Raw genomic sequence first — 24,469 nt, forward strand, 5'->3', positions numbered from 1 at the left:
AGGCAAATGCTGGACATAAACACATTGGTACACACTGTAATCAATTACCTTGGGAAAAAACAACTTTTTCAAACCCGACATCTTTGGCTATACTGTTTAAGACAAAATTATTTGAGATTAAGTGAGTGTACGTGTTATAGATCCTACTGATATTTAGGTGCCTTTCCAGCATAGTATAGTGACCTAAATCTATAAGAAAACTAACTACTATCTGAGTAGCATAACAGGAGACCAGCCCTGAATAGCAACAAAGGTATGCACTGTATAAGAAAGTACCGTTCAATTGTCCATCACAAAATCAATTCTTGAGCATGTAGGCCATAGATGTGATGTACTTCTTTTTCCAAACGTGCCAGTCATGCATACATAGGGAGCAGTTAATACTGAGGTTTCACTTTGCTGCAAACCTTGAGTTTGCTGACATGTTTTGCTGCAGTGCTGGGGTTCTTCTCTATGATGTCATGTTGCTATAGTTGGGGATCCAAATCAACCATGCTTATTTTCCTCTCATGTTTACATAATCTTCATTCTTGTTGTGTGGACCAAGGGAATTTGGCACTTGGAAATGGACAGGATAACTTACAAGAATTATATTGTCTCAGAGGATACTTTTCTGGTGGGGATAACAATTTCCTCACACCCCCAGATCGTATGACCATGTTAAAGTAAATTTTCCACACTATTTGCATATGTAACTACTATTTTTAATGCATTTATGGGTGCAGAAGGAGCTAAAAATAACAATGACTATCTGGGTAACTGTCATAATCTAAAAGACCTTCTCTCTTCAGGTAACAAACATGTTCTCACCTCTAGCATACACTTAAAAAGCCACAAGTCCTAATTCTGAATTGGGATATATGATCACAGATGTATATAAATTAAATGCTACTGTGGAGCTGCAACACTCGTGCCACCCACTAAAGTAGCCTTATAAAATGTACCTCAGACCTGCCACTACAGCCTGTAATACAGTTTTAAACTTCCATTTAGACCTGGCAAAATAAACCTTTTGCCAAGCCGAAACCTTCCTTTTTAATTCTTATAATTCACCCATAAGGTAGGCCCTAACCAACCCAAGGGCACAGTGCATGGCATTTAAAAACTATGGTTTTCACTTTTGTTAGATCATATTTCCCATAGACTAACACTGGGTCACCTTTTTACAAGTTCTAACATCAGATTGGGAACATATAGAGAAATGATGTATACACCCAAATGAATTGTAATTAAAAATTCTCTTTAACAGTAAAGTCAGACTTTAGAAAGTTGGTATTCTGCCCAAAACAACCATCACTTTCTGCCAGTGTTCTGTGCCACATGACTATGACTGTCTCTCCTTTTGTGGGTTGTGTGTTGCTTCCAAGCATCGAGACAAAAGAGGCCTAGGTGTGAGGGGAGAGGGAATTCCTGGCAGCATGGCTGGAGAGATGCTGTGTACTGCCCTGCTTACACTTCAAAGGGCCCTGCCTGTTGCACACGCAAAGCAACCTGACACCAGACCTGCCCTTGCCTTTGTCACCCTAGACAGTTAGGAGCCAGGACCAACTGAAGGGGAAGAACTGACCAGAACCAATTTTGGGGATAGGTCAGTGAATTCTCCCACACAAAGGGTGCATGCAGGTATAAAATTAGGACCTTCAGAACACTCCTGGATCTGTGGAAAATTCAGAAGACTGATGAAGGAAGATTGGACCTGCTTGCTTCAAATCCATGCTACCCAGAGTCACTCTGAGGGTCAGTTGGCTGACCCCCTGTGTAAGACATAGGTACACAGAAGGCTTCCAAAGACCTCCCTGCAACTGCCTAGCTGACCCGTACCCAGTGGACCTGTCTGGGCACTGCTGCTGCCTCTGTTAGAGTGACTCCTGTCTCCAAGCACTGCCCCCAGGTTCTGGACCTTTGGCTGGCATCAGTGTGAACTTCTCCTGAAAAAGAAGTGAAGATACAGGCATTTTGGGCTTCTCTGGACAGCAAAGTGACCACTTTGCACCAAGAATCGACTGCCTGCAATGACTGCTAGTGCAAAGCTCCAACAGGAACTACTCTTTAAGCGGACAGTCACCTGTAAAGACCTGAAACGCAGGACATGCCCCTCACGCCAACAGCCCGCTACATTTTCCAACATGAAGCGCCACGACAACTGGCTCTTTGTGCTACAGCAACAACCATTGGTGATGCTTGACCTGCTCATCACACAGGCAGCATCCTACTCGAAGGCCTTGCCAATGCAAATGGCCCTCTTCGAGCCAAATTTAGAAGGTAACTTATCAGCAGGACTAACCTGGTTCCTGTATCCTACGAACACTCTATTATGGTTTGCTTGAAACTGTGACTTTTTTCTGGTCCAGCACGACCAGATAACAGCAAGTGATGTTTATTACATTTTGGTGCTATTTTCACAAACAATTTTAAAAGCCCATATTTTCTGTTCTACTGATTACATTTTTGTCACTTTGGTGGCGTTTTATTTGTTACATTTCACTCTATTTTTCTAAGTTGGTTGGTGATTTTTCTTCTTTTGCGTTTCCACATTTTTACTGTTTGCATGCTCCATAAATACATTGTCTCGAAGTTAAACCTGACTACTTTTGTACCAGAGTATCAGATGGTTAAGCACAGGTTTATTAGGTAAAGTTTGTGGTTCACCCTGAGAGGGATTGTGTTTATTATGAGTGGGTCTTCACCCCCTCTAGCTAATAACTAAATTTCTTACATGCGGCTCAATAGTCTCAAGCAAATGGTCATTTGGAAATTCTGTTGTTTGTACGGGCCAAAGTGCACCACTCTGTGCAGTAGTGGAATTACATCAATTTGTTGCAAGGCAGGTCTTTTGCAGACCCAGCTCTGCAGGTACCATTACCACAGATACCTCTCTAACTGGATGTGGTGAGTGTCTCAACTTACAAATCAGGGAACGTGGCCTTCTCAGCAACAAAGTGACTCCATCAATTACGTGGAACCATTAGCCATACACTTAGCCCAAAAAGCCTTTTTTCAAGTCATTCTGGGCAAGGTAGTCCTTATCAGGATGGACAATAGGACTGCCATGTACTAACTTCAGAAGCAGGGCTGCACACACTCCCCTCAGCTTTCCCACTTAGCTCATGGGATTTGACATTTGATACTCTGCCACTACATTCACCTCATGGCTGAGCATCTAGCGGGGCAGACAAAAACTTTCTGGACCTGCTCAGCAGGATGCATCAACAAGATCTCTAGTGTGTTCTTCATTCTTAGGTCCTTCACACATAATTCCAGTGTTGGGCCATCTGGCAAATAGAGCTGTTTGCCATCCCAGAAAATGCCAAATGTTAATGATTTGCCATCAGGTATTCATGTTCACATATTTACCTACACTTTTCCACCTCTACCACTGCTTTCCTTTGTGGAGAACAAACTTGGCCCAACATCACTTTTAGTAGCACCACCCTGGCCACATTACCATGGTACTCTATGAGTCCTCTTGAAGCATCCCTCAATCCTTACAAGAGGCTTCCACTCATGCCAGACCTTCTCAGTCATAGGCAAGGTCAGGTCAGGCATTCAGATGCTAGTTAGTCCTAGAATTCGGTACCTCGACTTTCCTCAAACATGTATGTCCATTTTAAAGGTAGCCAGATGGAACTCAACCCAGGCTTGTTACATGGCAAATGAAAAAGGTTCATTCTCCACTGCATGTCTGAAAACGTGGACCAGCTAAGGCTTTCTGTCTGTGCTTTTGGACTTGCAGAAAGCAGGCATTGACAACACCTTTATTGGACTACATTTAGCAGCAATTGCAGCTACATATAGAACAGGGAACAATTATCCCTCTGTAAAATTCCCTTTGTCAAAGCCCTCATGAAGGGCCTCAGGAAGGTGATGCACCTTAAAGTATCTCTTTCTCCAGTGTGGAATCTCCATGTAGTCGTCACAAGACTCATGGGACCCATACATTCATGTCCATTCAGTTTCTCTACTGGAAGGTGGCCTTCCTCATGATTATTACGTCACTAAGACACATTAATGAGCTGCAAGTGTTCACCTAAGAAGAGCCATTCATCTGCAAGCACAAGGTTGTCCTTCGCAACAGTTCTCGGTTTCTCCCTAAGGTGGTGTCACCTTTCCACCTTAAAACATAGACCTCCCAGACGTCATCCTGAAACCAGATTATGTTGTGAGCAGAGCATTCCACACACTGGATGTCAAAAGAACTTTCACGTACTACATTGACAAGACCACGCCTGCCTGTAATCGCACCAGCTCTTCATATCCTTTAGAAAGCCACAGACAAGATATCCCATCTCCAAGGCAGTCACAGCTAGTCATGGTCAAGTACATTCAAACAAGCTGTTTTAAAGCAAAAGGGTTCTACCTCCTTCTCCCAGGGTGCACACTACCCGCAAGAAAATAGCCACTATGGTCTTTGTAGGAAATATCCAGCTAGAGGATATTTTTACGGCAGCCACCTGGTCAACACCACACACCTTTACCAAGCACTATTGTGTGGGCATCTTAGTCCGTTAGCAGGCCATGTTTATCCAGACAGTGGTAAGGATCGTGTTCCAGACATCTTCATCAGCCATACACTAGCCATGGCTTCTACAGGACGCTACTTCACAGTCTGTGCCAAGCATGAGTATCTACAGCCACACAAGCAATGATTAGAAAATGCTACTTACCCTGAAAGCATCTGTTTGTAGGTAGTAGTACTGTGGATTCAAATGCACTGCCCTACTCCCTGGAAGCTGGTGTCTTTTTCAGATCTCTTACTTTCTTCTTCTTGCTACACATTGGGATGCATGCCCCTTTCTTACATTTACACTCCATTTATACTGTCACTCTATGCGCGAAAAACATCTAACATGATGTGCACAATATAATGTAACGTTGCATCTATTGGAACAAAAGACTTATTTGAGGAAAAACAGCAAGCCTAGCACTAAGTGGCAGGAGTATGCTAAGCATATGCGTTTATAGCATTACATGCATATGCTTACCTGGTAAGTGGCATTTTCCTTTTCTATCCTCACTGTAATATTTGACTTGTACTATATTTAATGCACGCTGTGCAAACTGATTCATCCAACTGTATACTATAATGGTTGCTGTTAGAAACTGGGACTCTAGTTGCATATGTTTACACCCTGTCCAATTTGGTACTCCAATCCTAGTTAGGGTAAGTCAGATACACCATCTAAATGCTCACCCTCTGATAGCTTGGTACACAGCAGTCAGGCTTAACTTAAGCAATGTGTAAAGTATTTGTGCAACACTTTATTACAATAACACAGTGGAAGACACCAGCAAAAGACTCCACAGTTGAGAAATATAGAGAATATTTACCTGAGTAAAACAAGACCAAAATGACAAAAATCCAATAAGTAGAAGTCGAGATATGAATTCTTAAACATTGAATGTGAAAACAGTGCTTAGAAGTCACTAGGGGTCAAAATGTTACTTGAAGTCGTGAGTAACTAGTGCAAATTGAAAAGCCAGGCCAACCACGATGGAGGGAAGGCTGGCTACAGAACCCACTCAAGGTCTGCTGAAACAGTACCTTTGATGGAGCAAAGCGTTGACACCAAGGGCACGGTGCACTGGGATTTTCCACACAGTCTGGTCACTGCGTCATCTTAGGCTCCACTGAAGTGCATGCAATGCATCTTCGTCGAATTGTGCAGAATGTCATCATTGTGCTACTCATACTGTGAATCCGCCGTTATGGAGTAGGCTCTGTGTCAATGTCAAATTTTTCTCACTCCAGGTGATGCGATCAGCTGTAGCACCCTCTTCCTAGGCCCTGGACTGGAGGGGGACACTTCAGGCTAGGGTAGTACTCACAGATGGCAGAGTTCAGCAACATCAGGAGACTTGTAGGCAGTATTTAATGTCCCTCAGACTGCAGAAGGACAGGGGGATAGCCAACACCCCTTGGATAATCTTGGGTTCAAGGATGTAGAGAATAACTCCAGTCCTTCTCACTGCATGCAAGAAGCAACATGCAGCAGACCAACACAGCAAAGCAAGTAGCAAAGTGGCAGTCCCTCCTACAGCACAGCACACAGCAAGCAGTAGGCCAACACAGCAATGCAGTTGCAGAGTGGCAGTCCCTCCTGGCAGCACAGCAGTCCTTCCATATAGTGTGTCCTTGAATCCAGTAGAGTTCTGATTTGGTGGGTTTTGGGGGTCCAGTACTTATACCCAAATGTGCCTTTGAAATGGGGGAGACTTCAAAGAGACCTTTGAAGATTACAAAGTCCCTGCCCCTCCTTCCATGGCTCCGGATACCCTCCAGGGGCTTATGCAACCCTTTGTGTGGGGAGAGACGCAGCCTTATTCAAGTTTAAGCGAGGCAGTGCTAAGCTCAGCCCCCCCATTAAGCTAGTTAATGGCCCATCAACCTAGTGATGGGCCATTAGGATGCAAATGTCACATCCCAGTTCCCTTTGTGTGTGACTGTCTAGAGGGAATGCACGAAGCCCATCTGTCATCTACCTCAGATGTGTATTCAGAGGCAGGCAGAGGCACAAAATGGTTAAAGTATGAAAACGCCAGCTTTCTAAAAGTGGCATTTTCAGACTTACAAATCCGAGTTTACCATAACTTGTGATTTTAAATTGTGAGTCCAGGGACACTAAACTCAAAATTTCTGTATTTTCCCAATTGGTAGTGACACTTAAATTAAAGGATGCTTCAATGTAACCTTAATGTTAACCTTTGGGAGAGATAGGCCTTGCAGTAGTGAAAAACGAATTTTGCAGTTTTTCACTACCTGGATATATTAAACTTAAAAGTAAATGTCCATTTTTAAAAATAGACTGCACCCTGCCCTTGGGGCTAACTAGGGCCTACCTTAGGGTTACCATGTATGTAATAAAAAGGAAGGTTTGTGCCAGGCAAGTGGATGCACTTGCCAGGTCGAAGTGGTAATATGAAACTGCACACACAGGCCCTGCAGTGGCTGGCCTGAGACATGTTTGAAAGGCGACTGTAGTAGGTGGCACAATCTGTGCTGCAGGCGCTCTAGTAGCATTTAATGTACAGGCCCTGGGCACATATAGTTCACTTTACTAGGGACTTACAAGTAAATTAAATATGCCAATTGTGGATAAGCCAATATTATCACATTTTAAGGATAGAACACAAGCAGTTTTGCACTGGTTAGCAGTGATAATGTGTAAAGAATCCTGAAGCCAACAAAAAGGTCAGAACATGAGGAGGAGGAAGGCAAAAAGTCTGGGATTGACCCTGCAGAAAGGGACATTTCCAACAAAGCTCTTAAAAAAGGATCTCTTGTTCTTTGCTCTTTTCTGCTTCACAGCCAAGTAGGATTCATGAAAAACCTTGTACACTTTGTATTTTTTTATTATAGTTTGTTCTCATCACCATAAAATTGAGAGGATGTTTGATATTTAATGAATGTCTCCTTTTTAGAATACAATATCTCCCCCCTACATTTTGTAGCATCTTATATTAGAATGGCCAAAATATGATTCTTACTGACAAACTTGGTTCTGCCTCTTCTAGAGCCAATTTTGTGACTTGCCATACCATACTTTACTGGTCATGATATTAAAAGGAGAGGTGTTAGTAATCACAAAGGTTATAACCTTATTTTTTCAGTGTGGTCCTTCTAAAGATATATTCTGCATCACTGTAATCTGCTGTTTTATTGTTTAATTTTGTATTTGCAGGTGGCATCTCGGAGAACTTGTGAATAATGTTTGGGAACAGTATTCATGAATACTGAAATACTTTTGTTACTGAAGCAAATAGTTTTAAAAAGTATTGTGTTTGAAGACAAAAGTCTTAAGTAAATATACATACTTTAGAAACTACCTTTGGTTGGCAAGTGGAACACTAAAATTTGACACCTAGATGGCCAGTATTGAGCGTACTATGGAAGTGGGAGTGGAGGGAATTTTCGTGTGGAGGGAGGGGATCATTTTTACTAGATATGCAGTATCTAAAATCAGCCGTATTCACTGCCACCAATGCCAGTGTGTGTCTTATGCATAGCGTGTCTAGGCCTGGTCTTTCATCAGCACTGTTGGTCAAAACCATACTGGTTTTTTTATTCCAGCAAACTCCACTGGCTTCATGTAGTCTGAATGAGGTCTTTAACTAAACTCATGTAATTATTAGTGGCAGATAGAACTTGTTGTTGCAGTTAGATTGTCTTCTGTTCTTCTTTCTTTTAGTTTAGATATCAACAAAATTTGTGACGTGGAGGCTGTTACATCACTGATCAGAGGACACACTGCTGGGTCTAAACTGTTACAACAACACGAACATGAACTTGTCTTCACTCTGCCTTTCAAAGACATGGACAAGTTTTCAGGTATTTTTGGTGATGTAAAATAATGAATTGGATTTTCTTTGACCTCCATCCCTACCCCCTCTCCCTATTTGACTACACTTCTCTGTAGGAGTTAAACTTGTTCCAGTTCCCTGCTAGTTCCACGTGTTAATGTTCACCTAAGGTTGACTAAAAGGCATCACAGCAATAGCGATCATAGTTAGCTAGCCACCACTAGAGTTAAAAAATGCTTTCCGTGGTATCTGAAGTCAAAATGATTAGACCTTTTTTACTGATCATGTCTAAAGAGTATTCAACATGGTATTTGCCTGAACTTGACAAAGCTTTCGATTCTGGTTCATAAGAGTAGGCTAAAATTGAGATCTCAGAATTACTTGGTTGCATGTTAACACTTCCTTACAACACGGTTCAACATATGCAGGAAACCTAAAACATCTGTATGTCATTGTAGGAAAGTACCATCTTGCCTGGCATGTTACCCCCATTTTTCACTGTATATATGTTGTTTTAGTTGTATGTGTCACTGGGACCCTGGTAACCCAGGGCCCCAGTGCTCATAAGTGTGCCTGAATGTGTTACCTGTGTAGTGACTAACTGTCTCACTGAGGCTCTGCTAATCAGAACCTCAGTGGTTATGCTCTCTCATTTCTTTCCAAATTGTCACTGACAGGCTAGTGACCATTTTTACCAATTTACATTGGCTTACTGGAACACCCTTATAATTCCCTAGTATATGGTACTGAGGTACCCAGGGTATTGGGGTTCCAGGAGATCCCTATGGGCTGCAGCATTTCTTTTGCCACCCATAGGGAGCTCTGACAATTCTTACACAGGCCTGCCACTGCAGCCTGAGTGAAATAACGTCCACGTTATTTCACAGCCATTTTACACTGCACTTAAGTAACTTATAAGTCACCTATATGTCTAACCTTTACCTGGTAAAGGTTAGGTGCAAAGTTACTTAGTGTGTGGGCACCCTGGCACTAGCCAAGGTGCCCCCACATTGTTCAGAGCCAATTCACTGAACTTTGTGAGTGCGGGGACACCATTACACGCGTGCACTACATATAGGTCACTACCTATATGTAGCTTCACCATGGTAACTCCGAATATGGCCATGTAACATGTCTATGATCATGGAATTGCCCCCTCTATGCCATCCTGGCATTGTTGGTACAATTCCATGATCCTAGTGGTCTGTAGCACAGACCCTGGTACTGCCAGACTGCCCTTCCTGGGGTTTCACTGCAGCTGCTGCTGCTGCCAACCCCTCAGACAGGCAGCTGCCCTCCTGGGGTCCAGCCAGGCCTGGCCCAGGATGGCAGAACAAAGAACTTCCTCTGAGAGAGGGTGTGACACCCTCTCCCTTTGGAAAATGGTGTGAAGGCAGGGGAGGCGTAGCCTCCCCCAGCCTCTGGAAATGCTTTGTTGGGCACAGATGTGCCCAATTCTGCATAAGCCAGTCTACACCGGTTCAGGGACCCCTTAGCCCCTGCTCTGGCGCGAAACTGGACAAAGGAAAGGGGAGTGACCACTCCCCTGACCTGCACCTCCCCTGGGAGGTGTCCAGAGCTCCTCCAGTGTGCTCCAGACCTCTGCCATCTTGGAAACAGAGGTGCTGCTGGCACACTGGACTGCTCTGAGTGGCCAGTGCCACCAGGTGACGTCAGAGACTCCTGCTGATAGGCTCCTTCAGGTGTTAGTAGCCTTTCCTCTCTCCTAGGTAGCCAAACCCTCTTTTCTGGCTATTTAGGGTCTCTGTCTCTGGGGAAACTTTAGATAACGAATGCATGAGCTCAGCCGAGTTCCTCTGCATCTCCCTCTTCACCTTCTGATAAGGAATCGACCGCTGACCGCGCTGGAAGCCTGCAAACCTGCAACATAGTAGCAAAGACGACTACTGCAACTCTGTAACGCTGATCCTGCCGCCTTCTCGACTGTTTTCCTGCTTGTGCATGCTGTGGGGGTAGTCTGCCTCCTCTCTGCACCAGAAGCTCCGAAGAAATCTCCCGTGGGTCGACGGAATCTTCCCCCTGCAACCGCAGGCACCAAAAAGCTGCATTACCGGTCCCTTGGGTCTCCTCTCAGCACGACGAGCGAGGTCCCTCGAATCCAGCGACGCTGTCCAAGTGACCCCCACAGTCCAGTGACTCTTCAGCCCAAGTTTGGTGGAGGTAAGTCCTTGCCTCACCTCGCTGGGCTGCATTGCTGGGAACCGCGACTTTGCAGCTACTCCGGCCCCTGTGCACTTCCGGCGGAAATCCTTTGTGCACAGCCAAGCCTGGGTCCACGGCACCCTAACCTGCATTGCACGACTTTCTAAGTTGGTCTCCGGCGACGTGGGACTCCTTTGTGCAACTTCGGCGAGCACCGTTTCACGCATCCTCGTAGTGCCTGTTTCTGGCACTTCTCCGGGTGCTACCTGCTTCAGTGAGGGCTCTTTGTCTTGCTCGACGTCCCCTCTCTCTGCAGGTCCAATTTGCGACCTCCTGGTCCCTCCTGGGCCCCAGCAGCGTCCAAAAACGCCAAACGCACGTTTTGCGTGTAGCAAGGCTTGTTGGCGTCCTTCCGGCGGGAAAACACTTCTGCACGACTCTCCAAGGCGAGAGGGATCCGTCCACCAAAGGGGAAGTCTCTAGCCCTTTTCGTTCCTGCAGAAACCTCAGCTTCTTCTGTCCAGTCGAAGCTTCTTTGCACCCGCAGCTGGCATTTCCTGGGCATCTGCCCATCTCCGACTTGCTTGTGACTTTTGGACTTGGTCCCCTTGTTCCACAGGTACCCTAGATTGGAAATCCACAGTTGTTGCATTGCTGGTTTGTGTCTTTCCTGCATTATTCCTCTAACACGACTATTTTGTCCTTAGGGGAACTTTAGTGCACTTTGCACTCACTTTTCAGGGTCTTGGGGAGGGTTATTTTGCTAACTCTCACTATTTTCTAATAGTCCCAGCGACCCTCTACAAGGTCACATAGGTTTGGGGTCCATTCGTGGTTCGCATTCCACTTCTGGAGTATATGGTTTGTGTTGCCCCTATCCCTATGTTTCCCCATTGCATCCTATTGTAACTATACATTGTTTGCACTGTTTTCTAAGACTATACTGCATATTTTTGCTATTGTGTATATATATCTTGTGTATATTTCCTATCCTCTCACTGAGGGTACACTCTAAGATACTTTGGCATATTGTCATAAAAATAAAGTACCTTTATTTTTAGTATAACTGTGTATTGTGTTTTCTTATGATATTGTGCATATGACACTAAGTGGTACTGTAGTAGCTTCACACGTCTCCTAGTTCAGCCTAAGCTGCTCTGCTAAGCTACCATTATCTATCAGCCTAAGCTGCTAGACACCCTATACACTAATAAGGGATAACTGGGCCTGGTGCAAGGTGCAAGTACCCCTTGGTACTCACTACAAGCCAGTCCAGCCTCCTACATTGGTTGTGCAGTGGTGGGATAAGTGCTTGAGACTACTTACCACTCTTGTCATTGTACTTTTCATAAGAGAAAAATATACAAAACAAGGTCAGTGTATATACACATAGCCAAGAAGTTTTGCATTTCCTCTTTTCACTCTTTTCTAAGTGCTGAAAAGTACTCCTAAACTTTCAAAAAGTTCTTAAAAGTTTAAAAAGTTTTTTCTGTCTTTCCAAAAAGTTCTGAAAACTTTTTTTTCTCTTTTTCTATCACTTTAACTCTCTCTAAAAAAAAATGTCTGGCACAGGGAAAAATGTTGAACTGTCCAAACTTGCATATGATCACCTTAGCTGGAAAGGAGCAAGGAGTCTCTGCATAGAGAGAGGTTTGAGTGTAGGGAAGAATCCTTCCTTAGAACTGTTAATTAATATGCTTAGAGTACAGGATAAGGCCATAAGTGCCCAATCTGTAGAAAAAGTAGCTAATGGTTCTCAATCTGATCCAGGGACTCCCCCAGGAAAAGGTTCAGGAAAGAAACTTCTCAGCCTGCCCATTACTAGACAGTCTAGCATAGTTGGTACAGAGGTTGAATCACACCATACTAATGATGTGCTCTCACATTATACTGGTAGCCAAGCTGTTAGGGTGCCCTCTGTAAGGGACAGGTCTCCTTCTGTTCATTCCCATCATACCTCTGTATCTAGAAATGTCCCTCCCACCCACCCTGATGACAGATTGTTAGAAAGGGAGCTCAATAGATTGAGAGTGGAACAAACCAGACTGAAGCTCAAGAAGCAACAGCTGGATTTGGATAGACAGTCTTTAGAAATAGAGAGGGAAAGACAGAAGTTGGGTTTAGATACCCATGGTGGCAGCAGCAGTATTCCCCATAGTCATCCTGCAAAAGAGCATGATTCCAGGAATCTGCACAAGATAGTTCCCCCTTATAAGGAGGGGGATGACATTAACAAGTGGTTTGCTGCACTTGAGAGGGCCTGTGCTGTACAGGATGTCCCTCAAAAGCAGTGGGCTGCTATCCTATGGCTATCATTTAGTGGAAAAGGTAGGGATAGGCTCCTTACAGTGAAATAAAATGATGCCAATAATTTCCAAGTTCTTAAGTATGCACTCCTGGATGGTTATGGCTTAACCACTGAACAGTACAGGATAAAGTTCAGAGAGACCAAAAAGGAGTCTTCACAAGACTGGGTTGATTTCATTGACCAGGCAGTGAAGGCCTTGGAGGGGTGGTTACATGGCAGTAAAGTTACTGATTATGACAGCCTGTATAACTTAATCCTGAGAGAGCATATTCTTAATAATTGTGTGTCTGATTTGTTGCACCAGTACTTGGTGGACTCTGATCTGACCTCTCCCCAAGAATTGGGAAAGAAGGCAGACAAATGGGTCAGAACAAGAGTGAACAGAAAAGTTCATACAGGGGCTGACAAAGATGGCAACAAAAAGAAGGATGGTAAGTCTTCTGACAAGGGTGGGGACAAATCTAAAAATGAGTCTTCATCAGGCCCACAAAAACACTCTGGTGGGGGTGGTGGGCCCAAATCCTCCTTTAATCAGAACAAGGAAAAGAAACCATGGTGCTATTTATGTAAAATAAAAGGCCATTGGACAACAGATCCCAGTTGTCCAAAGAAAGGCACCACAGCTCCTACCACTACAACCCCTACTGCTACACCTAGTGTCCCTACTAATAGCAGTGGTGGTGGGAGCAAACCTACTAATAGCCAATCCAAGGGAGTAGCTGGGCTCACTTTTGGTAATTTAGTTGGGGTTGGTCTGATTAGGGAGACCACAGAGGCTACTTTAGTCTCTGAAGGGGCTATTGATTTAGCCACTTTGGTTGCTTGCCCCCATAACTTGGAGAAGTACAAGCAACTAACCCTAATAAATGGTGTTGAGGTCCAGACCTACAGGGACACAGGTGCCAGTGTCACAATGGTGATTGAGAAACTGGTGCACCCTGAACAACACATACTTGGACACCAGTACCAAGTAACCGATGCTCACAACATAACACAAAGCCACCCCATGGCTGTTGTAAATCTCAACTGGGGGGGGTAACTGGTCCAAAGAAAGTTGTGGTAGCTTCAGATTTACCTGTAGACTGTCTATTAGGGAATGATTTGGAGACATCAGCTTGGTCAGATGTGGAGTTGGAGGCCCATGCAGCAATGCTGGGCATCCCAGGGCATATTTTTGCTTTGACAAGGGCTCAGGCCAAAAAGCAAAAAGGACAGGGAAGCTTGGATCCTGGAACAATGGACCAAGTGCTCCCTAAAGCTAGGGCTAGTAGAAGCAAACCACTTCCTACTATCCCTCCCTCTACAGTGGATTCTACTTCTGAGGAAGAAGAATTCCCTCCCTGTGCAGAACCTACACCAGAGGAGCTGGAAGCAGACACTGCTGAGCTTTTGGGTGAAGGGGGGCCTGCCAGGGAGGAGCTGAGTGTGGCACAGCAAACCTGTCCCACATTAGAGGGTCTCAGACAGCAAGCTGTCAAACAGGCTAATGGGGATGTCAGTGACTCTCACAGAGTTTACTGGGAGGACAACCTCTTGTACACTGAGCATAGGGATCCTAAACCTGGAGCTGCCAGGAGATTAGTGATTCCTCAGGAGTACAGAAAGTTCCTCCTAACACTGGCACATGACATTCCCTTAGCTGGGCACCTGGGTCAAATGAAAACTTGGGACAGATTGGTACCATTGTTTCATTGGCCTAGGATGTCTGAGGACACAAAGGAATTTTGTAAGTCCTGTGAAACCTGTCAAGCCAGTGGCAAGACAGGTGGCACTCCAAAGGCACCCCTTATCCCACTACCTGTGGTTGGGGTTCCCTTTGAAAGGGTAGGGGTTGACATAGTTGGCCCCCTTGACCCTCCTACTGCTTCAGGCAATAGGTTTATCTTAGTGGTAGTGGACCATGCCACAAGATATCCTGAAGCTATTCCTTTAAGGACCACTACAGCTCCTGCAGTGGCAAAGGCCCTCCTGGGAATATTTTCCAGAGTGGGCTTCCCAAAGGAAGTGGTATCAGACAGGGGAAGCAATTTCATGTCTGCATACTTAAAGGCCATGTGGAAGGAGTGTGGTGTAACGTACAAGTTCACAACACCCTATCATCCACAAACAAATGGACTGGTGGAGAGATTTAATAAAACTCTCAAAGGCATGATTATGGGACTCCCTGAAAAACTCCGCAGGAGATGGGATATCCTTCTACCATGCCTCCTTTTTGCCTACAGGGAGGTACCCCAGAAAGGAGTGGGCTTCAGCCCCTTTGAACTTCTTTTTGGACACCCTGTTAGGGGTCCACTCACACTTGTAAAGGAGGGTTGGGAACAACCTTTAAAAGCTCCTAAGCAGGATATTGTGGATTATGTACTTGGCCTCAGATCAAGGATGGCTGAGTACATGAAAAAGGCCAGTAAAAACCTTCAGGCCAGCCAAGAGCTCCAGAAGCAATGGCATGATCAGAAGGCTGTTTTGGTTCAGTACCAACCAGGGCAGAAAGTGTGGGTCCTGGAGCCTGTGGCCCCAAGAGCACTCCAAGATAAATGGAGTGGACCCCACACAATTGTTGAAAAGAAGGGTGAAGTCACCTACTTGGTTGACTTAGGCACTGCCAGGAGTCCCCTTAGGGTGCTCCATGTCAACCGCCTGAAACCCTACTATGACAGGGCTGATCTCACCCTGCTCATGGCAACAGATGAGGGACAGGAAGAAGACAGTGATCCTCTACCTGATCTCTTCTCTTCCACAGATCAAGATGCTCTTGTGGAAGGTGTAGTTTTGGCTGATTGTCTTACTGCTGAGCAGAAAGACAATTGCATAAACCTCCTAGGACAATTTTCAGAACTATTCTCTATTGTGCCAGGCACCACTTCTTGGTGTGAGCACACTATAGATACTGGAGACAGTTTACCTGTCAAAAGTAAGATCTATAGGCAGCCTGACCATGTCAGGGACTGCATAAAGCAAGAAGTTCAGAAAATGTTGGAACTAGGAGTGGTTGAGCACTCTGACAGTCCATGGGCTTCTCCTGTGGTACTGGTACCAAAACCCAATTCTAAAGATGGAAAGAAGGAAATGCGGTTTTGTGTAGACTATAGAGGTCTCAACTTGGTAACCAAAACTGATGCTCACCCTATACCCAGGGCAGATGAGCTCATAGATACACTGGCATCTGCCAAGTATCTAAGCACTTTTGATTTGACTGCAGGGTATTGGCAGATCAAATTGTCAGAAGATGCTAAACCTAAGACTGCATTTTCTACCATTGGAGGACATTACCAGTTTACTGTAATGCCTTTTGGTTTGAAAAATGCACCTGCCACTTTTCAGAGGTTGGTGAACACAGTCCTGCAAGGGCTGGAAGCTTTCAGTGCAGCATATTTGGACGATATAGCTGTCTTTAGCTCCAGCTGGGATGATCACCTGGTCCACCTTTGGAAAGTTTTGGAGGCCCTGCAAAAGGCAGGCCTCACTATCAAGGCTTCAAAGTGCCAGATAGGGCAGGGTAAGGTGGTTTATCTGGGACACCTTGTTGGTGGGGAACAGATTGCACCACTTCAGGGGAAAATCCAAACAATTATTGATTGGGTTCCCCCTACCACTCAGACTCAGGTGAGAGCCTTCCTAGGCCTCACTGGGTATTACAGGAGGTTCATTAAGAACTATGGCTCCATTGCAGCCCCTCTTAATGACCTCACTTCCAAGAAAATGCCTAAAAAGGTATTATGGACAGCAAACTGTCAGAAAGCTTTTGAGGAGCTGAAGCAGGCCATGTGCTCTGCACCTGTCCTGAAAAGCCCTTGTTACTCTAAAAAATTCTATGTCCAGACTGATGCATCTGAATTAGGAGTAGGGGCAGTCCTATCACAACTTAATTCTGAGGGCCAGGATCAACCTGTTGCTTTTATTAGTAGAAGGTTGACCCCTAGAGAAAAGCGTTGGTCTGCCATTGAGAGGGAGGCCTTTGCTGTGGTCTGGGCTCTGAAGAAGTTGAGGCCATACCTGTTTGGCACTCACTTCATTGTTCAGACAGACCACAAACCTCTACTTTGGCTAAAACAAATGAAAGGTGAAAATCCTAAATTGTTGAGGTGGTCCATATCCCTACAGGGAATGGACTATACAGTGGAACATAGACCTGGGAGTAGCCACTCCAATGCAGATGGACTCTCCAGATATTTCCACTTAGACAATGAAGACTCATCAGGTAATGGCTAGTCTTATTGTCCTTCGTTTGGGGGGGGGGGTTGTGTAGGAAAGTACCATCTTGCCTGGCATGTTACCCCCATTTTTCACTGTATATATGTTGTTTTAGTTGTATGTGTCACTGGGACCCTGGTAACCCAGGGCCCCAGTGCTCATAAGTGTGCCTGAATGTGTTACCTGTGTAGTGACTAACTGTCTCACTGAGGCTCTGCTAATCAGAACCTCAGTGGTTATGCTCTCTCATTTCTTTCCAAATTGTCACTGACAGGCTAGTGACCATTTTTACCAATTTACATTGGCTTACTGGAACACCCTTATAATTCCCTAGTATATGGTACTGAGGTACCCAGGGTATTGGGGTTCCAGGAGATCCCTATGGGCTGCAGCATTTCTTTTGCCACCCATAGGGAGCTCTGACAATTCTTACACAGGCCTGCCACTGCAGCCTGAGTGAAATAACGTCCACGTTATTTCACAGCCATTTTACACTGCACTTAAGTAACTTATAAGTCACCTATATGTCTAACCTTTACCTGGTAAAGGTTAGGTGCAAAGTTACTTAGTGTGTGGGCACCCTGGCACTAGCCAAGGTGCCCCCACATTGTTCAGAGCCAATTCACTGAACTTTGTGAGTGCGGGGACACCATTACACGCGTGCACTACATATAGGTCACTACCTATATGTAGCTTCACCATGGTAACTCCGAATATGGCCATGTAACATGTCTATGATCATGGAATTGCCCCCTCTATGCCATCCTGGCATTGTTGGTACAATTCCATGATCCCAGTGGTCTGTAGCACAGACCCTGGTACTGCCAGACTGCCCTTCCTGGGGTTTCACTGCAGCTGCTGCTGCTGCCAACCCCTCAGACAGGCAGCTGCCCTCCTGGGGTCCAGCCAGGCCTGGCCCAGGATGGCAGAACAAAGAACTTCCTCTGAGAGAGGGTGTGACACCCTCTCCCTTTGGAAAATGGTGTGAAGGCAGGGGAGGAGTAGCCTCCCCCAGCCTCTGGAAATGCTTTGTTGGGCACAGATGTGCCCAATTCTGCATAAGCCAGTCTACACCGGTTCAGGGACCCCTTAGCCCCTGCTCTGGCACGAAACTGGACAAAGGAAAGGGGAGTGACCACTCCCCTGACCTGCACCTCCCCTGGGAGGTGTCCAGAGCTCCTCCAGTGTGCTCCAGACCTCTGCCATCTTGGAAACAGAGGTGCTGCTGGCACACTGGACTGCTCTGAGTGGCCAGTGCCACCAGGTGACGTCAGAGACTCCTGCTGATAGGCTCCTTCAGGTGTTAGTAGCCTTTCCTCTCTCCTAGGTAGCCAAACCCTCTTTTCTGGCTATTTAGGGTCTCTGTCTCTGGGGAAACTTTAGATAACGAATGCATGAGCTCAGCCGAGTTCCTCTGCATCTCCCTCTTCACCTTCTGATAAGGAATCGACCGCTGACCGCGCTGGAAGCCTGCAAACCTGCAACATAGTAGCAAAGACGACTACTGCAACTCTGTAACGCTGATCCTGCCGCCTTCTCGACTGTTTTCCTGCTTGTGCATGCTGTGGGGGTAGTCTGCCTCCTCTCTGCACCAGAAGCTCCGAAGAAATCTCCCGTGGGTCGACGGAATCTTCCCCCTGCAACCGCAGGCACCAAAAAGCTGCATTACCGGTCCCTTGGGTCTCCTCTCAGCACGACGAGCGAGGTCCCTCGAATCCAGCGACGCTGTCCAAGTGACCCCCACAGTCCAGTGACTCTTCAGCCCAAGTTTGGTGGAGGTAAGTCCTTGCCTCACCTCGCTGGGCTGCATTGCTGGGAACCGCGACTTTGCAGCTACTCCGGCCCCTGTGCACTTCCGGCGGAAATCCTTTGTGCACAGCCAAGCCTGGGTCCACGGCACTCTAACCTGCATTGCACGACTTTCTAAGTTGGTCTCCGGCGACGTGGGACTCCTTTGTGCAACTTCGGCGAGCACCGTTTCACGCATCCTCGTAGTGCCTGTTTCTGGCACTTCTCCGGGTGCTACCTGCTTCAGTGAGGGCTCTTTGTCTTGCTCGACGTCCCCTCTCTCTGCAGGTCCAATTTGCGACCTCCTGGTCCCTCCTGGGCCCCAGCAGCGTCCAAAAACGCCAAACGCACGTTTTGCGTGTAGCAAGGCTTGTTGGCGTCCTTCCGGCGGGAAAACACTTCTGCACGACTCTCCAAGGCGAGAGGGATCCGTCCACCAAAGGGGAAGTCTCTAGCCCTTTTCGTTCCTGCAGAAACCTCAGCTTCTTCTGTCCAGTCGAAGCTTCTTTGCACCCGCAGCTGGCATTTCCTGGGCATCTGCCCATCTCCGACTTGCTTGTGACTTTTGGACTTGGTCCCCTTGTTCCACAGGTACCCTAGATTAGAAATCCACAGTTGTTGCATTGCTGGTTTGTGTCTTTCCTGCATTATTCCTCTAACACGACTATTTTGTCCTTAGGGGAACTTTAGTGCACTTTGCACTCACTTTTCAGGGTCTTGGGGAGGGTTATTTTGCTAACTCTCACTATTTTCTAATAGTCCCAGCGACCCTCTACAAGGTCACATAGGTTTGGGGTCCATTCGTGGTTCGCATTCCACTTCTGGAGTATATGGTTTGTGTTGCCCCTATCCCTATGTTTCCCCATTGCATCCTATTGTAACTATACATTGTTTGCACTGTTTTCTAAGACTATACTGCATATTTTTGCTATTGTGTATATATATCTTGTGTATATTTCCTATCCTCTCACTGAGGGTACACTCTAAGATACTTTGGCATATTGTCATAAAAATAAAGTACCTTTATTTTTAGTATAACTGTGTATTGTGTTTTCTTATGATATTGTGCATATGACACTAAGTGGTACTGTAGTAGCTTCACACGTCTCCTAGTTCAGCCTAAGCTGCTCTGCTAAGCTACCATTATCTATCAGCCTAAGCTGCTAGACACCCTATACACTAATAAGGGATAACTGGGCCTGGTGCAAGGTGCAAGTACCCCTTGGTACTCACTACAAGCCAGTCCAGCCTCCTACAGTCATTCCTTGATCACATCCTCTTTTGTTGTACTTTTCACATTAAATTTCTAGTTGAATGACCTTGCCCCAGGATTTGCTAACTAAATTACATTAACCCATCTCAGTGACCCCTTCTGTGAAAAAGTGAGTGTATACGATACACATTCATGCAAAAATCGTATTTGTTAGCCCTCACAAAATATAGCCGCAGATTATATTAACTGATGTCTGTGTTTAAATTAACAGATCGCATTGCATTCCTAGAGATTCTATCTCTGGCTAGACCTTTATTACTAGACCTAGACCAGGTGTTATAAATTCAGGTTTTTCATTCTTGATGTATAGTCTCCTCCTGTAGTAACTTTGTTTTAACTTTTCTCTGTTCCTTGTGCTTCTCCATGGAGTCAATTGTTTATTGAAGGCTTGAGACCGCTGGTGTATGGGATTAGTGGCTTTTGGTTGCATTTTTTTGTTAACTTTTTTTTTAGAAGCACATACGTTCTAAGCAGTGTTAAACATTTCCGCAGTTATTGTCAGAAAATGTACTTGCCTGCTGGTGACACTCCCGTAGTAAATTTTGTCTCTCCTTTCTGCTCATGTACAATCATGAGACCTCCATCCCATGCATCACCTTTCGCTGTCCTGCCATGCAGGCCTTATGAACATGGGATTCATCCATCGCAAATTACAGTTACCCAGTTGAGCATCTGAGGTTGTTATAGAGTTATTAGTAATTTTATTATTGTACTCTGCCAGTGGTAATGCCTATTGATTTCTATTACAAGTTATTGCTTTCAGTGTCCAGCACTTACTTAATCTTTCCAAGCATTCTCAGTGTGATATTGAACCTCAGTGGCTCAACACGGATCACACTGAACTTTGAAAATTAATTGAAGCATGTGGTTGACTAACTCCCCACACTTTGTCCCTTCTGCACACATTAGAACAGTGGTTCCCAATCTGTGGTCCGGGGACCCCTGTGGGTCCGCGAAGCCTCCTCAGGGGGTCCGCGACTGCTCAGAAAATAAGCTAAAATTAACAGATTAGGTCCCCAGCTTTCAGTAATGGCTTAGTAGGGGGTCCCCAGACTCCAATAATGATTCAGTGGGGGTCCCCGGGTTCCAGTAATGATAAAGTGGGGGTCCACAGATGTGAAAAGGTTGGGAACCACTGCATTAGAATATTTATGTCTTTACAGAGTTTTAAGACTTGACTCTCCCTGCATATGCTCATTTATCAGTTACTTATTCTTGGTCCTGTATTTTCCTCTTTGACATTAAACTTGCTCCATCACTGATGCAGTTTAACAAATGTCTGAAATAAACCTTTTCACAATTGTCTTACTATCCTAGTGTTAGACCTGACAGCCTTAGAGTGGTCATCCCCCAACGTTTTGCCTGCCTCCCTCCACTTTTCTGACACTGTTTTACTGATTTTAGGACTCTGCACACTTTACCACTGCTAATCAGTACTAAAAGGTATATGCCCCACTCCCTTAAAACATGGTAACATTGGTTCATACCCAGTTGGCATAGTTGATCTACTTGTAAGTCCCTAGTAAAGTGCACTACATGTGCCCTGGGTCTGTAAATTGAATGCTACTAGTGCGCCTGCAGCACTGGTTGTGCCACCCACATAAGTAGCCCCTTAACCATGTCTCAGGCCTGCCATTGCAAGGCCTGTGTGTGCAATTTCACTGCCACTTCGACTTGCCATTTAAAAGTACTTGCTAAGCCTTACACTCCCCTTTTTCTACATATAAGTCACCCTAAGTTGGTAACCTATAGGGCAGAGTGATGTGTAGGTAAAAGTCAGGACATATGCCTGTGTATTTTTTTATGTCCTGTTAGTGGAAAAACCTAAATTCGTTTTCCCCTACTGTGAGGCCTGCTCCTTTCATAGGCTACCATTAGGGCTACCCTCATATACTGTTTGATCCGAACGGGGTAAACAGGTCATGTTTAGTATGGCCAGGGTGGTAATACAAAATCCTGCTTATTATTGAGGTTGGATTTTATATTACTATTTTAGAAATGCCACTTTTAGAAAGTGAGCATTTGTCTGCACTTAAAATCTTTCTTAGCCTTACAGTCTGTCTCCAATCCACATCTGTGTTGGGCTAGTTGACAGCTCCCTTGTGCATTTCACCCAAACAACCACAAATACAGGATACTCAGTCACACCTGCACTCATCTGCATACTGAACGGGTCTTCCTTGGGCTGGAAGGGTGGAGAGCCTGACACATTTCAAAGGCTAGTGGCCTGCCCTCACACAATGGCCTGCCAAACCCCTACTGGGATCCTGGCAGACAGACCTGTACTGAAAGGGGACCTTTTGCATTTCAAAACCACTCTTTGAAGTCTCCCCCAGTTCAAAGGTACTTTTGGGTATATGAACTGGGTCCCTGGCCCCACCAACTCAGACACTTCCTGGGAGAGACACTCTGAACCAGATCATGCAACCTGTCAAGAGGAGCTGCGTGGCTGCCCAAAGGACTTACCTGGACTGCTTTGCTGTGAAGGATTGCCGCCTTGCTGCTGCCCTGCTGCTTGGATTGAGCTTGCCTCCTGTTCTTGAAGTCTCAGGGCCAAAAACACTTCTTCGCTTCAAGGAAATTCCTTTTGTGGTGAGAACCAACGCACAGCCTGCCAGAAACAATGCACAGCCTGCCCAGCGGTGAAAGAAGAACTGCATCGTCGAACCAGAACGACGTAGCCCGGCTCCCCGAGTGGAGATCGACGCAGCACCTGCATTGCTACTGGAACTTTGACGCACAGACAAACCAGATAAAGGCATTGCCAAGCCGGAACGAGGCAGCCCGACTTCTTGCGTGAGGAATCGATGCAGTGCCTTCCGAGCAACAGAAACTCCGACACATCGCCATACCGGATTGATGCAGCACCTATGACTTCATCCCGCATGCCCACGATTTCTACGCATCGTCCCTGGGCATCAAAAGTCCCCGCATCAAAGTGAGGATCCAAAACTGTGTCCTGGAAATAAACGCAAAGCCCTTGCAGCGAGGGAAGAATCAACGCCTCGTCTGTGCTGCTTCGGAAAATCCGACGCACACCTTTCTTTTTCCACGCATTGCCTCCTCTGGGGTCTTCGTGCGTGTAATTTTGACGCATACCAGGTGCTTTGTGCACACAAGAGACATTTGTTGATTTCTAAAGACTTAAGACTCTTCGGATCATTGCAAAAGCAATATTTCAACTTGTGCTTTTCAAATCTTGATAGGTTTTTACCTTAATTTACTCAGATACATATCTTATATTTTTCTAAACCTGCATGGTGTATTTTTGTGGTGTTTACACTGTGTTATTGCATGATTTATTGCACAAATACTTTATACATTGCCTTCTAAGTTAAGCCTGACTGCTCAGTGCTAAGCTACCAGAGGTTGGGCACAGGATAATTTGGATTGTGTTTGATTTACCCTGACTAGGATTGTGGTCCCTATTTGGACAAAGGTGAATACCTCTGCCAACTAGAGACCCAATTTCTAACACCTAGACTTTATTCTTTCATCTTGTTTCTCACCATGCTGTAAAGCTGTTTCTCTGTTATTTATACATGTTTATTTTCTTGAGTTCTGATTGTATAGGTGTCTGTATGACTGTCTGTTTTCACATGTTGGATTTGTATCCTGTTGCTATGTAGAATGTTCAACCACCTTTCAGGGATAGGCACCCTCTTTATAAATACCTCCAATTAGATAAAATACAATAATTTGTAGTATCTGATAGAGACTTCTAGTTGCAGATTCCTTACCTTTTGCCCCAGGCGTCAGACTGGAACCAGAGATTTTTTCTTCAAGCAATACCCTTGCGCGTCGGTAGGTGGTGTCGGTCGACTCCGTAGGCGTCGTGGTCGCCGTGATGACGTCGGGAGTAGTACATAGACGTCACCCTCACGCAGTGACGTCAGTTCTTTTCTTTCCGCGCCACGCGCCGATCTGAGAGAGCGCTACCCTCGGCTATTTTTGGCTGAATTCAACCATTTTGTTGACTTTTTTGGTGCGAACTTGGTGCATCGAGGATGTCCCCGAAGACCGGGTTCAAGCCCTGCGAGGACTGTCACCGCATGATGTCAGTGACGGACCCTCATCGTGTCTGTCTGTGGTGCCTCGAGCGCGACCATGACCCGAAGTGGTGCTCTGGGTGCTGGCCGATGCATCCGAAGGCTTTGAGGGAGCAGTCAGTCCCTAAAGCTGATGGCGGCCCGGCACTTGACTCCACGTAAGTCCCAACCTCGCTTGAGAGGAAGGTCTCGAGATCAGTCACGGAGCCACCACCACTCGTCGTCATCGAAATCGTCGGGTCACGGTAAGAAAAAGAAGAAGTCAAAGAAGTCCCATCGTTCTCCGTCTTCACCCCGTCGCTCGGCCGACACAACACAGGACGAGCGTCATCGAAGTAGGCCTCCGCCCTCGGAGCCTACGCCTGGGTCGGCTCCGCGCTTCCCAGAGTATCCCAGAGC

General features: G+C 45.8%; 1 protein-coding gene across 2 annotated transcripts in view; it reads left to right on the forward strand.

Annotated features, from left to right (window-relative positions):
* ABCA5 (ATP binding cassette subfamily A member 5) overlaps positions 1-24,469 on the forward strand; it is a 1,006,180-nt gene that overhangs the window by 518,612 nt on the left and 463,099 nt on the right. For both annotated transcript variants that reach the window (XM_069199839.1, XM_069199840.1), the window contains exon 17: positions 8,187-8,326. In XM_069199839.1, coding sequence (XP_069055940.1) covers positions 8,187-8,326 — 140 coding nt within the window. The remainder of the gene's footprint in view (positions 1-8,186; positions 8,327-24,469) is intronic.

This window comes from Pleurodeles waltl, chromosome 7 (genome assembly GCF_031143425.1).
Source record: "Pleurodeles waltl isolate 20211129_DDA chromosome 7, aPleWal1.hap1.20221129, whole genome shotgun sequence".
In the NCBI taxonomy this organism is placed as follows: domain Eukaryota; kingdom Metazoa; phylum Chordata; class Amphibia; order Caudata; family Salamandridae; genus Pleurodeles; species Pleurodeles waltl.